This window comes from Temnothorax curvispinosus, unplaced genomic scaffold (assembly GCF_003070985.1).
Source record: "Temnothorax curvispinosus isolate PA1 unplaced genomic scaffold, ASM307098v1 QBEX01008784.1, whole genome shotgun sequence".
In the NCBI taxonomy this organism is placed as follows: domain Eukaryota; kingdom Metazoa; phylum Arthropoda; class Insecta; order Hymenoptera; family Formicidae; genus Temnothorax; species Temnothorax curvispinosus.
In genome coordinates, this window is record NW_020218564.1 from 254,363 (window position 1) to 267,093 (window position 12,731).

A 12,731-nucleotide genomic window follows, 5' to 3' on the forward strand; every position below is an offset into this window, starting at 1 on the left:
AGCTACGTTGGCTTTCAATATCGCATCTATTTACTTAAACTTTCGCCGGAAAATTTACCACAGTAATATGACATCCAAGATAACATTCCGCAATAGTGAAACAATCTCACGCGAGGAACAACCTATAGAGATGATTTTTTCGAGCATATAGAAGTCATCTACTCACGTTCATTGATCATCAAATAGATCAGACGTAGAAAATGGAGCGATGTAACCCGTTTATTATTGAATATGATTGAAAGGATGCAGTTTTGCGTACAATTAGGAATCATTAGAAGTTACCTCAGAATGTGATTGTATCTATTTCTCCTGTCTTGCGGCTTCTAAAGTGACATGAAATGAAAATCGCGCCGGACGAATAGGGGCGTTTGATTAATTATTTTATTTCGAAAAATTGCGTAATTTGTATATACATGAACGAGTACGTGAAAATCGCTTGGCCCTCTCTCTTGTGCGTTTTTCTCTGTGCAATTTAATAAAAGGAAACCGCGATAAAAATTGTTTTCACGAGAATATCGTTGCAAGTAAATAAATGTTTTAAAGATTTATTTGTTATTTGCGTTTTGTTGTAAAGAATTTATTACATTCGAGCGTTCGATTGATATGCTCAGAGAAACATCATCGCAAACCCGTGTCAAGAAGACGACGAGTATAACGAGGGCCACGTTTGCATAGTGTTCGATAATATATTTCAATTTTAATGTCCTAAGTCGTTATAGTTATCGGCGAGTTTTTTTAAACGCAGATACGTAAATATATCTAAGAGGATGTGCAAACGCCAATTCTTCTAAGCGAATTTGAGAACATGAGCTTTTGTTACTTCATATATTAATAGCGTGAACTCGATTCCCCTTCACAGCGTTTCTCATTAACATATTCGCGTGATTCGAAATTCTAATGAGAGAATGAAATTTTTATGAGCTTCATCACTGAGACGTTATGGTTTTGTAAAGTTTCCTTTAGACACGCCTTAAATCGTCTAACGATTTTTACGTGATTTTATTGTAAATCTAGTGTTATATGAAAGTCTGGTGCATTCGATCTGCAATCATGAAGGAGAAAAGCGAGGAATTGGTGAACTTGCTGTATTTTTGTGCACTTTAATTTTTTCACGCTTCTTAACGTAATTAAATATTGACGAGATGGTATATAATCCTATTGAAAATAAAAAAGATATATTTTAACAAGATAGTTAATGTCATTCATCAACGATATTCGGAACATATCTTTGAACTAAAAATATTGTTTCTGCATTTTTTTCTTCATATAAAATTAATGGAGATAAACAGTACAGTTGTTGGCTACTCTACTGAATGATTGGCTACATTTAAAAAAATTAAAGATTATAAAGAAATACAATTATAAAATGTTTTTAATTATAAATACAAAAATATTTAATACTCTTCTTTAAATATTTTTGTATTTATAATTAAAAACATTTTAAAATTGTATTTTTTTATAATCTTTAATTTTTTAAAATGTAGCCAATTATTCAGTAGAGTGGCCAACAACTGTACTGTTTATCCCTATTGCTTTATTTACCTTTTTTCCATCTCCAGTTTTTCGCGATGTTACAATCACAATCTTACTTATAAAACAATTATAAATCAAAGTACAAAGTTTGCCAGAATTTATCCGCGAAAACTTATAAATCGCGCTCTTTTATGAAATAAAAATGCATCGCTTTTAATTATTAAGTTACGACGAAGCTTCGTCCGAACCGGGAACAAGTATGAAAAAAGTATGAAGGAAGAAAGGAGAGCGAGGGAGGATTTATTTTTATTGCATCAGAGCAAAAGACTGACGCGTTTTTCAGTGTCAAAGTAATAAACAATCTCTTGTAATAAAAATCAAATTGCAAAATAAAAAAAATGGAAATGCGACAGGTGTGACAAAGTTTTGTTGCTTTTACTTCGTGATTGCAAATTAGGGTAACCGACATTAAGTCTGGTACTGCATCGAGGACAATTGCTTCTTTTATATTCTCGTTTGAGAAACAAAGCGGGTAATAAGAAGCATGTTTTCCCATAAAGGCGCCGTTCGATTTTGATATCGACGAAACTGTACGTATTCGACGATGAAGTTGACGACGACCCTACAATAAGGGACAAAAGAAAGAATAAAATCGGTAAAAACTTTCCAATTTTTGGAAAGAGAAACTTAGTACGTAAGATACTCTCTGTAACAAGCTCTGTAATGTAAACCATAAGTCGTAAGGTGTAAGGACTGTAACGCATTAAATAATCATTAACCACGACGGTTAACAACCATAAATATGATCGCGATAACGATACGATAGTACGAGGAGATAAACCCAAAGAGGCGTGCAAGTGTCGATAAAGAGCCGATCGATGAATGACGACAAGAGTCACATATTCGCACAAACAGAAACCTAATCCTTGAATCGTCGCGCGATTCTCTTATTCTCGATCATTGATCCGCTCTTGGTTGACACTTTATACGTTCCGAAGAATAATTTACAATTATAGGGAGCAAACGAGAGTGCGAGCGAGAGAGAAGAAGCGCACGAGAACTCATAATACTACATAAGGGTGGTGAGTGTGAGGAGAAGAAAACAAAGATACAAAAAAAGAAGAAAAAAACAAACAAGATACCAAATTTGATTTTTGCGTGCCTGTGCGAAGGAGCGAGGTGATATATACGTGCATATTTATAAATCTATTACTATAAACGATCCTAGCGGAAATGTAATCCTTACGTTTGTTTGGGACGAAGAAGGGGTATACTATACATTCGTATATATCCCCTGCATAAACAAAAAACGAAATGGAGTACGGGAAGTGATAAAGACGAAAGAAGTTTGACGACGAAGGGAGAACAGTTTCGTTACACGCGGTATCATTCTATATGAATATATTATAATATCAAGAGCTTCTTGCCAAGTGACAAGGTGATAGCTTCTGCAGGAATAAGCGATCCGAGATCCATCTGGGATCTGTTTGGAAGCCATAGGCTGACAAGAGAGAGAGAGAGAGAGAGAGAGGCGGCGACGGTAAAGATATAATATATTTAATAACGTGACAGAGATTACCATTTCTTTCGCGTGCGACCGGTTATCATTGCACATAATTACGGATTAATTATTATTACTATTATTAATTATGGTTCATCGACATCACCGCCATCGTCATTATTATGATTATTATTATTATATAATTGATGTGAGTGTGGACACAAAAATAAAGTGTACGTAGTAGAAGGTCGACCCATTCCACAACCTGCCGTTTCTTTCGAACAAGTTTCAAAGTTCCCGCATTTAAAATGAGTCTTGAAGGTAACACATTTATTTCAAATAGAAAAGCAAGAAAAATATTGAACATTCTATGAACTTAAACTAACGAACGTTATATGTCATCTATAACAAATTCTCCGATCACGCGAAAACCTATTCCCTCAAAAGTCAAATTCATTCTTAGTTTTACAATTTGCCTTCGATCAAGTACATTAACGTGCATTAAGTAACTGCGATTGTTTATTTAAGAATAATATAGTAAAACTTTGATTCCTTCTAATTCTCCTGTGCAACTTGCATTTCTATACTCTTTTTTATATTTGTCGTGACGATTTTGCGTTCCTCGTTTGGCAATACACATTTTTCCTTGCATTCTGCGTTTTCTACTGTACATGATGTTGAAAATGTTTCAACTTTTATTTCTTCTTTCAAGTTATCTGCGCTTTCTCGCTTAATGTGGTTTTGAAAATCATCAGGAATCTCAACTGTTTCTTCGGACATTCTGAAGGCAACCTAAAGGTAATGTACAAATTAATATTACATTTAGTTAATTATAATAAAAAATTTTTATAAACTAAATGCAAAAATAGCTTTATGTATTAAATAATTTTTGTAGATATATAAACACACTAGTTTTTAATATATATTATACTAACATCTATTTGTTGACAATGGGAAATAGTTTGTGATTGTTGTTTAATTTCTTTTTGCTCGAAAGTTTGTTCTTTAGACGTTGTAGGACATTTAGAAATCTCTTCGATCAGCGGTTTAACTGATTTCTTTATCAAACATTCTGTTTTCTGTAATTTATTATCCGATAATATTTCTTTTGATTCTTGATTGTCCATTGTAAAATCTGGCTTAATCAACAATTTCTTTCTGCTTTCTAATTCATGCAGATGATCGCAAAATTCTTTGTAAAATGATGCATTTATCGCGAGAGACTCTGACTTATAGTTTTTGGATTGTTGTAAAAGATTGGCAAGCGATTGAATATCTAAAACAGATAAATATAGTTGTTAATAATTTTTAATTTTGAAGCATTTATATTTATGTACTGATCTTACCAGAATGATTAGCTGACGCGCCGGATTGCGAATTGATCGTTTGTTCCGTCATCAATTCTTGTTTTTCAGAATATGTATTTGTTACATCGTTAGACTTATCGCGACAATTGTTTCGTTCTCCAAAATCGCCTGCGGGCTTATTAAGATCCATTTTCGAGATGCAACCAGATGACAGATATTCTCCGAGACTTCGATTAGATTTATGACATTGCGATTTTTCGTCTGTACCTTCCGTTTCTTTTATCAGATTTGTTATGCATTTGTCGATCAACGGTGATACTTTTCTCGCGAATTTCTTCGTTTCTTGTATCAGATGCTGTCTGCATCTCTCAGAAATTTGGCTACGAGACTTGCGTTCCTCCGGTTTTCTTCCGGGTTTTATTTCCTCGATAAGGAAAGATTTCTTGTTGCTGACCTCGATATCTTCCGCTTCGCGAATTCTTTTACCCGTTAGTTTTGAAGAGCGACTCGGTCTTTCTAGGGATAAACGATTTATCGTTCGAACGAGCGATTCCCTTTGAGAATTAGATTTTTCAATTTCCGTTGAAAATTCTCGCTCTGTTTTTGATATCTCGATTTTATCAGATTTTTCTGATTCATCATTGATTTTCTTATTTTCACAAATCGCGTCGTTATGTTCTTTATTTAAAATTATTTCCTTCCAATGATTATCTACCAACTGATTAATATTTTTACTTTTAATTGAATCGGTAATTTTGTCAAAATTATTTTCCGTATTAGTCAATCTTAAAACTTCCGATGATTCATAATTGCTTCCCGAAATTTGAGAGTCTTCTTGAACGGATGTTGCTGTCTTAAAGGAATCGTCATCGGATTCATCGATGTTTTTCTTTCCTTCCGAAGATTCAAGTGAAAGATCGTTAACTTTGTCTTCCAAAATTTCGATTTTTACAGAATTATCCTCTACAATATTTTCGCACTTTTCATTGTAATCAACAAGATCTTTCTTCATATTAGTGGCTGTTTCACAATCCAATCTTTCCTCTAGAACCATTAATTCAGTTGAAACTTCCGGTTCGTGTATTTTTTGTACGCAATCCCGATTTCTCAATTCAGCAAAGAGGCTGCTGAACACCCCGCGCGATTCTTCTTGCTGTATCTTTACAGATTGCTCGCAGTCATAATTTTCCTCGTTTTTTATGGAATATGTTTCCGTCGAATCCGGGAGGGCACTTGACGGGCAAGTTTTCAGTGTCATCAAGTCGTAGATATCCTGAAAATTATTTGTAATATCAGTCTGCTGGTTTTTATCCTCCGACGAACAGCTATCGAATTTTTCATTTATTTCGGCATCTTCTGCCTCCACTTTGTTTCTCTTTGCTTCGTCCTCTCGTTTCTTTAGGATCTCCTTGACCTTCAGTTTTCTTTCCTTGGTACTCCACCATTGCAGTTTATCTTCCTCGCTCGCGGAAACCTTGGTCCCGGTTTCTTGGATCTTGCTATCATCAACAAAATCAGTTTGCAAATTCTCGTCCACCATCTTTCTCTCGCCCCAGAATCCTTCCACCTTACCGTTCTTGAACACTATCTTGTTTTCGTCAACAAACCTATCCATACTGTCGCAGAATTCTCTTATCTCTTCTCGGATACTGCTAAGTTTAGAACCGAACGGATATTCTTTGCTTTTTCTTTGATAGCTCTTGTTATTTTTACTCGATGGATCATCTTTCATGTTAGTGACTGTATTTGCATCTTCTTCTAATATCTGCTTTAAATCCGATGTGTCACACGATACTGAACAGGTAGATGCTGTCTCGTTTTTACGACCTGCAAAAAATTTCAATTGCCAAGTTTAATTAAGATCAGAATAATTATAGATAATGTAGAAATGTTTTTATGATGGCATGTGACGAGTGCATAATTTCTTGTTGATAAAATTATCTGTTTAAAGGTGTCGCCAAAAAATTAATTCTTTAGTACATAATCCGCTCACCATTTGCTTCATTATTGTCATCGATCGATTTTTGCAGATCTGCTGTCTGTTCTTTTTCTATATGCGACTCCAATACTACTTTCCTATAAGTAGCAGTTTCCGTATCGATGATACGATCACCGAGTGGATCATGTATACTTTTATAATTATCCAAAATTTGTGTCTCGTGCGATTTCCTTTCTGCGTCATCAGCAATATATTGTTGATTATTGGATTCCGATATTTCTTCAATCAGTGTTGGCGGCTGAATTTCATCTTGAACCTAGCAACGAGGAATAGGTGAACAACTTTTTATCTCTCCTTAAATTCTCATTCGTTATAAAAAGATAAGGATCGCATACCTCGACTTTCCAAGGCAGCAGAAGTTCCCCGTTGTTTCCATCGGAAACTTTTCTCTCTTGCTCCGCCATTGGCCTCCTTCCGTCACTTTCCTCGCCTCCTTTTTGCCGCCTGCGTTCGTTTTCTTCGTCGCTTGCGAGCTGTTCGTCTTCCGACGATGACGACGACGACGACGACGATGGAGAGTTGTAGGAACCGAGGAAGGATCGGTCTTCGGATTTTTTCTTCCTTTCCAAATCGAGCTTTAGCGTGTTCATCGTAGCCGGTATCATGGGTGCAGAAGATCGGGAGGTGCGTGCGGGTTTTACGTCGTGAATGATCAAATAGCCGACGGGACCGATGATGGTGATATTATTCAAAGCACGAATTCTGTACCAGACCTTGACGAAACTAGTTCTTACCAGTCCGCTGCTCCTCGTTGTGGCGCGCACGTTTGATTTCGTGGCGACTTCTTCGTTCTCCTCCTCCTCCTCCTCCTTCTCTTTCTTCTTCTTATCCATCGCCTCCTTTTCGGACGCCCCGACCGGTTTGCACAGCTTCCTTTTGTTTATCAGGGCTTTCGAGGGCGGACGCGATGTTCGACAGATAAACAAAGACCGACATCCGAGAAACAGAACAGGTGAAAGGAGTCAAAAGGAATAAGGGTGGCCATTTCGAGCCCGCTTTAAGTAACGAATCTTTTAACTTACCCATGACACTGTCGTTAATTTTCTTCTGCTCCGCCTGGATCCATCGATTCCTCTCGGCCACCTCCTCGTCGACGCCGCCGCGCATCCTGCGATTTAAAGATATTTTAAGAATAACGAGCAATTTTTCTTTCTTTTTACAGGTCGTTCTTAAATTTACCAGGCCTCGGCGCAGGCACGATCGCGTGGGAATACTGGTCGATCGTCTAGATACTGAAGATTCTTGCATTTAAGAATCATTGTCTTGCGATACATCTTTATCTGCTTGAGCACTGGATTGCCGGTCAACGTTAAAACACGCAGCGACTTCATATCTCCCAGAATCTAAACAATTCAACTCTTGCAAGCGGTTTCAGCAAATGAGACATTTCGAAGGTAGAAACTATTAAGCTTTTATTTATAATGCAATTAATGATTATTACTAAAAAATTTTTTAAGTAAGTAGTGAAGATAATGTTGATTTGCAATCAAGTATTATTTGATATTCGTTTAATCACGTTTTTGCCGCAACAATACCTGTCATTTCGGAAATATAGTCCGGTTGTGCGTAATTACTGACTTACGTCAACGACGTCGCAGGTGTCGATCTTGTTGTGAGAGATATCCAAGATTGAGAGCGCGTGCAGTAGACGGAGATGCTCGATGTCAGCGGTTTCTCGTAGATAGTTGTGCGACAGGTTCAGGTTGTTCAGGAACTTGAGGCTGTCTGAAAAGCAGAAGCACGTCAAGGTCAAGGTCATCTGGGATAATACCCGCTTCGCGACTCCGAGTTACCGAGATTCTCGATCCTCTGTATCGTGTTGTGCGAGAGGTTCAGGGTGTCGAGCTTCGTTAGGCAATCGAGATTCTCGATCTTACTGATAAGGTTGTGGTGCAGATACAGGCATTTGAGTTCGCTCTGATTTTCCAAATTAGCAATCTCGCGTATACCGTTACTTTCTAGCCACAAACATTTCAGACCTGTGTATTTTTCGAGATTCTCGATGAAGGAAAATCCTAAAAAGTGTAAATTCTTCGTTGATACATCATTACATCAATATAATTGGTACAATCGAACATTGTACATGCCTTTATAGTGCAAATACAAAACGTCGTTCAAATACGGAGTCTCATAGAGTTTGTGTTCCTTGCAGTGCTTCCTGATTAGTTCCTCTGTCATTCTGAAATTATTATCCGTTTTTAATCGGTGTTAATAATCAGTACGTTAAATAATTATTTCGAGAACTCACCTAACACCGTGCTTTTTCTCGTCAAAATCATAAATCTTTCCTTTGATGTACGTCTTTTCTGGTTCTTTAAACTCTTCCATGAAAGAATCGTCGGATTCTGAATCGATTTTAATCGCCGTTGTATCATTCATTATTTCAGACGTTTCATTTGAAAATTCCTCATTCATTTTTTCGTCATCTTTAGATTTATTTTTGGCTTCTTCATCAATATTTACGTCATTACAAACCTGTATCGATCCTGACTCCAAAGTCAACTGAATTTTCTCTAAATCCGTAGTAATAATTTTCTGATATTCATCCATAAGTTTCTTGTGCTCTTCCATTTCATCCGCGAGTTCTTTTTCCAACTCTTCGATTTTCAAATTCTCAGTTATTTCGGATTTTGTTAGAGGAACTTCGAAATTCTCCGGATCAATCCGAACCTGAAATTCATCGAGACTGTCAGACTCGACGGCGACATCGTCTGGAGTTTTGAGCTCACAAGAATCAGATACATAAAAAGGATAATTGTGATCGGCAACGAGCTTATCGATTTCTTTGAATTTCTTAGATAATTTCTCTAGCGATTTTTTCTTCCGATCTTCTATTTTCCTCTTTTCTTCAGCTATCTTTTCCAAAGTTTCCCGAATCTCGATACGCGATCTGGGACGATCAGGACATGTAATTTCAGCTAATTTTTGCAAATTGCTTTCAACAATGTCAGACTCCGGGATTGCCATCTCTTCAATCACCGTATTTGCTGAATTTATTTTAGTATCATCATTCTTAACGAAATCAATTTTTATTTGATTTACTGTTTCATTTGCATTCTCATGCTCTTTATCACCTTTTATCTTTTCCATAGATTTCTCCGACGAATTGTCTTTGCGATAATTCTCTGTTGTCTGATTAGCATTTGTTTCCAACGTGTCCCAACACGGACCGTCAGTTAGTATTTTCTCCGCTTCCTCGATAGTTCTTAATATATCTTCTTTAGCTATGGCAGTCTCGGAAACGACGCGACGACGCGGAAAAAATTCATCTCCTCGAAACTTCTTAATTACACATTCGCTCCTCGATCGTATGAGATCTGTACTCGGGATTTCGCGGATCGGTGAATGTTGCTGAAAATCTGCGTCGGAAGAAACGTCGGAGCAACTTTCGATAATTTTCCTCATCACGTCATCGTAATCATTCTCCATTTTCGCGGATAAGCCTTCTATCATTCGTTCTTCCGCCGAATCGTGATGTTCATCGTCACTGATGCAGAGATTCTTGATTATCTTATCCATTTTTTGTATTTCGGTAATCGTATTTTCGATACTGTCTTCTTCGGTGCTTAACATATGCTTCGCGTTCTCTTCCATATGTCTCGGTAAATTCAGGTCGGCTTTAAAATAACTCTCATTATTACTTATAAAACAATCACTAGATTCTATCGTTGAAACTGATGTGTTTTTTATATCTAGTTTTTCTTGAAGAGAATCTTCGATATTTATATATGTAACATTTTGTGCAAGCTCCATCTTTTTATTTTTTATGTCTTCTTCAACAATTTTACAAGCGACGATATCGCTTTTTTCAGAAGTATTATGTGAATCATAATTATCACAATTATCAATAGCTTGTTGAAAAATTTTGCTATCATTTTCTATGTTTAATCCACTAGTCAAGGAAATTCCTGAATCGACAAATTTTTCTTCACTATATCTTTGATATATTTTTTCATACTCCGAATCAATGCTAACCAAACTTTCTCGCAATTCTGTTAAACTGTTAAAAAAATTCACGCATTGATCATTCGTCAGAAATTCATCTTGAATCGTTTTATCACTATCTTTGGAATCTTCATCCTGGATTGTTTTGTCGTAATCGAAATTATCGTATATAGAAACATCACAATCGCCGTGCGTAGAAACATCACAATCGCTTATATTAGAATTAAAGTAAGATGGATTTTCTTGATTTAAAACGAATATTTTATCGTAATTTAAGGAAACTGGCGGAGCATCGTATTCATCGACGTCGTTTGTTGTTTCTATTTCCTCACTTCCGCATAAATTTTCACATTTTTCCACCTCGGATTGGGCCTTCACGGTACTGTTTAGAACCCCATGCTCTGCTGGACTATCTTCGACAACCTTTTTGCAAATACGAATTGAACAATTTATTTCGTTTACAAACACAATTTCGTGAAATGAAACGAGGCAAGAGGCATAGAAACGTAATCAGCGTTACAAATATCGTGCAAAACATGAGGAAAAGTATGGAGTATTACATTGAAGCGTTATGTAATAAGATAAAAAGAATGTCTTTGCAGTTGAATTTACCTTGTGATCGGATACAGAAGATATAGTCATATGAGTAACAGATGATATAGAACTTTGACTGCTATCCTCTGCTAGGGAACTGAACGAGAGATCGCGTGGGTCGTTCAGCGTTTTATTATCGTCGAGTTTAAACGCGCTCATGATTAAGAGCGCTTTTGTAATTGAATCTTTCTTAGAATCTATGAAAACGCGGATCGTGAACTCTAGATAGAACTGACGTGACCGATCATTGAAAACAAGAGCACGGCGCCATGGTCACCGTCAATTCTAAAGTTGTTTAGTCGATAGGGTCGGCCATCCCTGCGCTCTTCAAGGCATATACGTCGCATCATCGTGAAGCGTGAATACATATTATTTTTCAATTTGTCAGACATTCTTTAATCGATTTAGATTTTACGTTTAGTTCGCTTTGTCTACGGCGAATGGGATTCTCAAAGACTGAACGCGGAATCTTCGAACTTTTCGATCCGATCTGCGTCCGCAATTCGCGCGTGCAATCTACCATCAGACCGGTCATCGCGCTTTTCTCGCGCTTTTCTCGCGGTGGAAACTGCATCGCATCTTAAATGCAGTTCTCTTCGAGAAAACACGGAGCAGATTGGCATAGATGATCGATCGCACGCGGCGGTACGCAAGCGGTATGCACAACGTTAACGGTTACGGGGTTGTCTCGTCCACGATATCTATTCGTCAGCGATCTCCTCTCGCTTTGTTTTCTTCGTTGTGTCTGGATGCGCAACACATATGAGTGCCGCTTGTTTTTCCTCTCGATTTCAGATTCCGCGCTCGCCCCTCGACGACTCTCTGTCGTCCGTTGCCGTTGCCTTCGTCGTCGTCGTCGTCGTCGACGACTCTACGTCGCGCGGTCGACGATGATGTTCGCGAATGATGCTATCAACATAATCCAGCGGAAAAGACGCGCGGTGGCGATTCGCAAATGCCGTGCGCTCTCATGGTATCTGAATTAGATCATGATAGCGGGAAATCGCGACGCACCACATATATGGTGCAAGTCCTTCTTCGTCGTGCATAGATCCTCCTTTTTTTATTTTCTCCTTCTCGAGGCACGACGCACTGTCGTCTACTTTGCCAGACGCGTCTTTCTACGCAGTAACTGCGACTCCATGCGTTCCCACTGTCGTAATAACAGAAAATTTGGTTCGCACAGCATTCGGATATTTCCCCTGATCTCTATGAATTTCTATAATCTTAATGGTATCTAAACGGTACAATCACAAAGAGTGCAATTCCAATATATAAGAAAGGAAAAAGAAAGCATGAGAATGTAATCGACTTCGTAGTTAGTCAATACTAACCGGGCAGCCGATGTTGATGCAACCGGTTCGATTGCATCGATATCCGCGATTAATTAATTCTTTTAGGACTGGATTGTAGCAATATCATACTTGATACTATTAATCATTTTTAGATTATAATCTTATTTATAGCGTGTACGCAGATTTTGAAAGAATTAACAGTCTTTAAATCTGGGTCGCGCGCATAATCGTTGTCACTGCTTTGATCCTAGTTACGTTTTCTCGATGTTTCTTGAGCGATCACGCGATCGGTACAATAACGCGCGTCTTACGTCACGGTGGCACTTTTTCGCGGGTCGACTCGGTGCAATGGTGAACGGTCCGGTTTCACTTGCAAGGCTTTCGCACATTATTGCGTCAAGATAGACGCATATTTCAAACCGTTAGATAGTTACGATGAAAAATTCCAGTCCTTGCTCCAATTATAAAGGTTTAAGGCCATATAATAATAGTCACTCATAGAATTCCAAAGCGATATTCCTGGCGCCTGAAGAAAGCTTCGATTTTCGTAAGTTCAGTCGTTGGGTCGTTATGTGGCATCACGTAAGCAGTATAATTCTAATCGTTGATACAGAAAT

At 37.6% G+C, this 12,731-nt stretch overlaps 1 protein-coding gene across 1 annotated transcript; it reads right to left on the reverse strand.

Annotated features, from left to right (window-relative positions):
- Window positions 1-3,027: 3,027 nt before the first annotated feature.
- On the reverse strand, window positions 3,028-10,978 carry LOC112458289 (dynein assembly factor 1, axonemal homolog). The gene is made up of 13 exons (XM_025021867.1): window positions 10,838-10,978; window positions 8,529-10,648; window positions 8,365-8,459; window positions 8,052-8,295; window positions 7,863-8,001; window positions 7,460-7,623; window positions 7,303-7,388; window positions 6,922-7,169; window positions 6,616-6,855; window positions 6,275-6,536; window positions 4,321-6,108; window positions 3,910-4,250; window positions 3,028-3,766 (listed from the first exon to the last, which is right to left on the reverse strand). Exons 1-13 carry the CDS (start codon window positions 10,976-10,978, stop codon window positions 3,530-3,532), a joined length of 6,105 nt encoding a protein of 2,034 aa, XP_024877635.1. The 3' UTR covers window positions 3,028-3,529.
- Window positions 10,979-12,731: the final 1,753 nt, after the last annotated feature.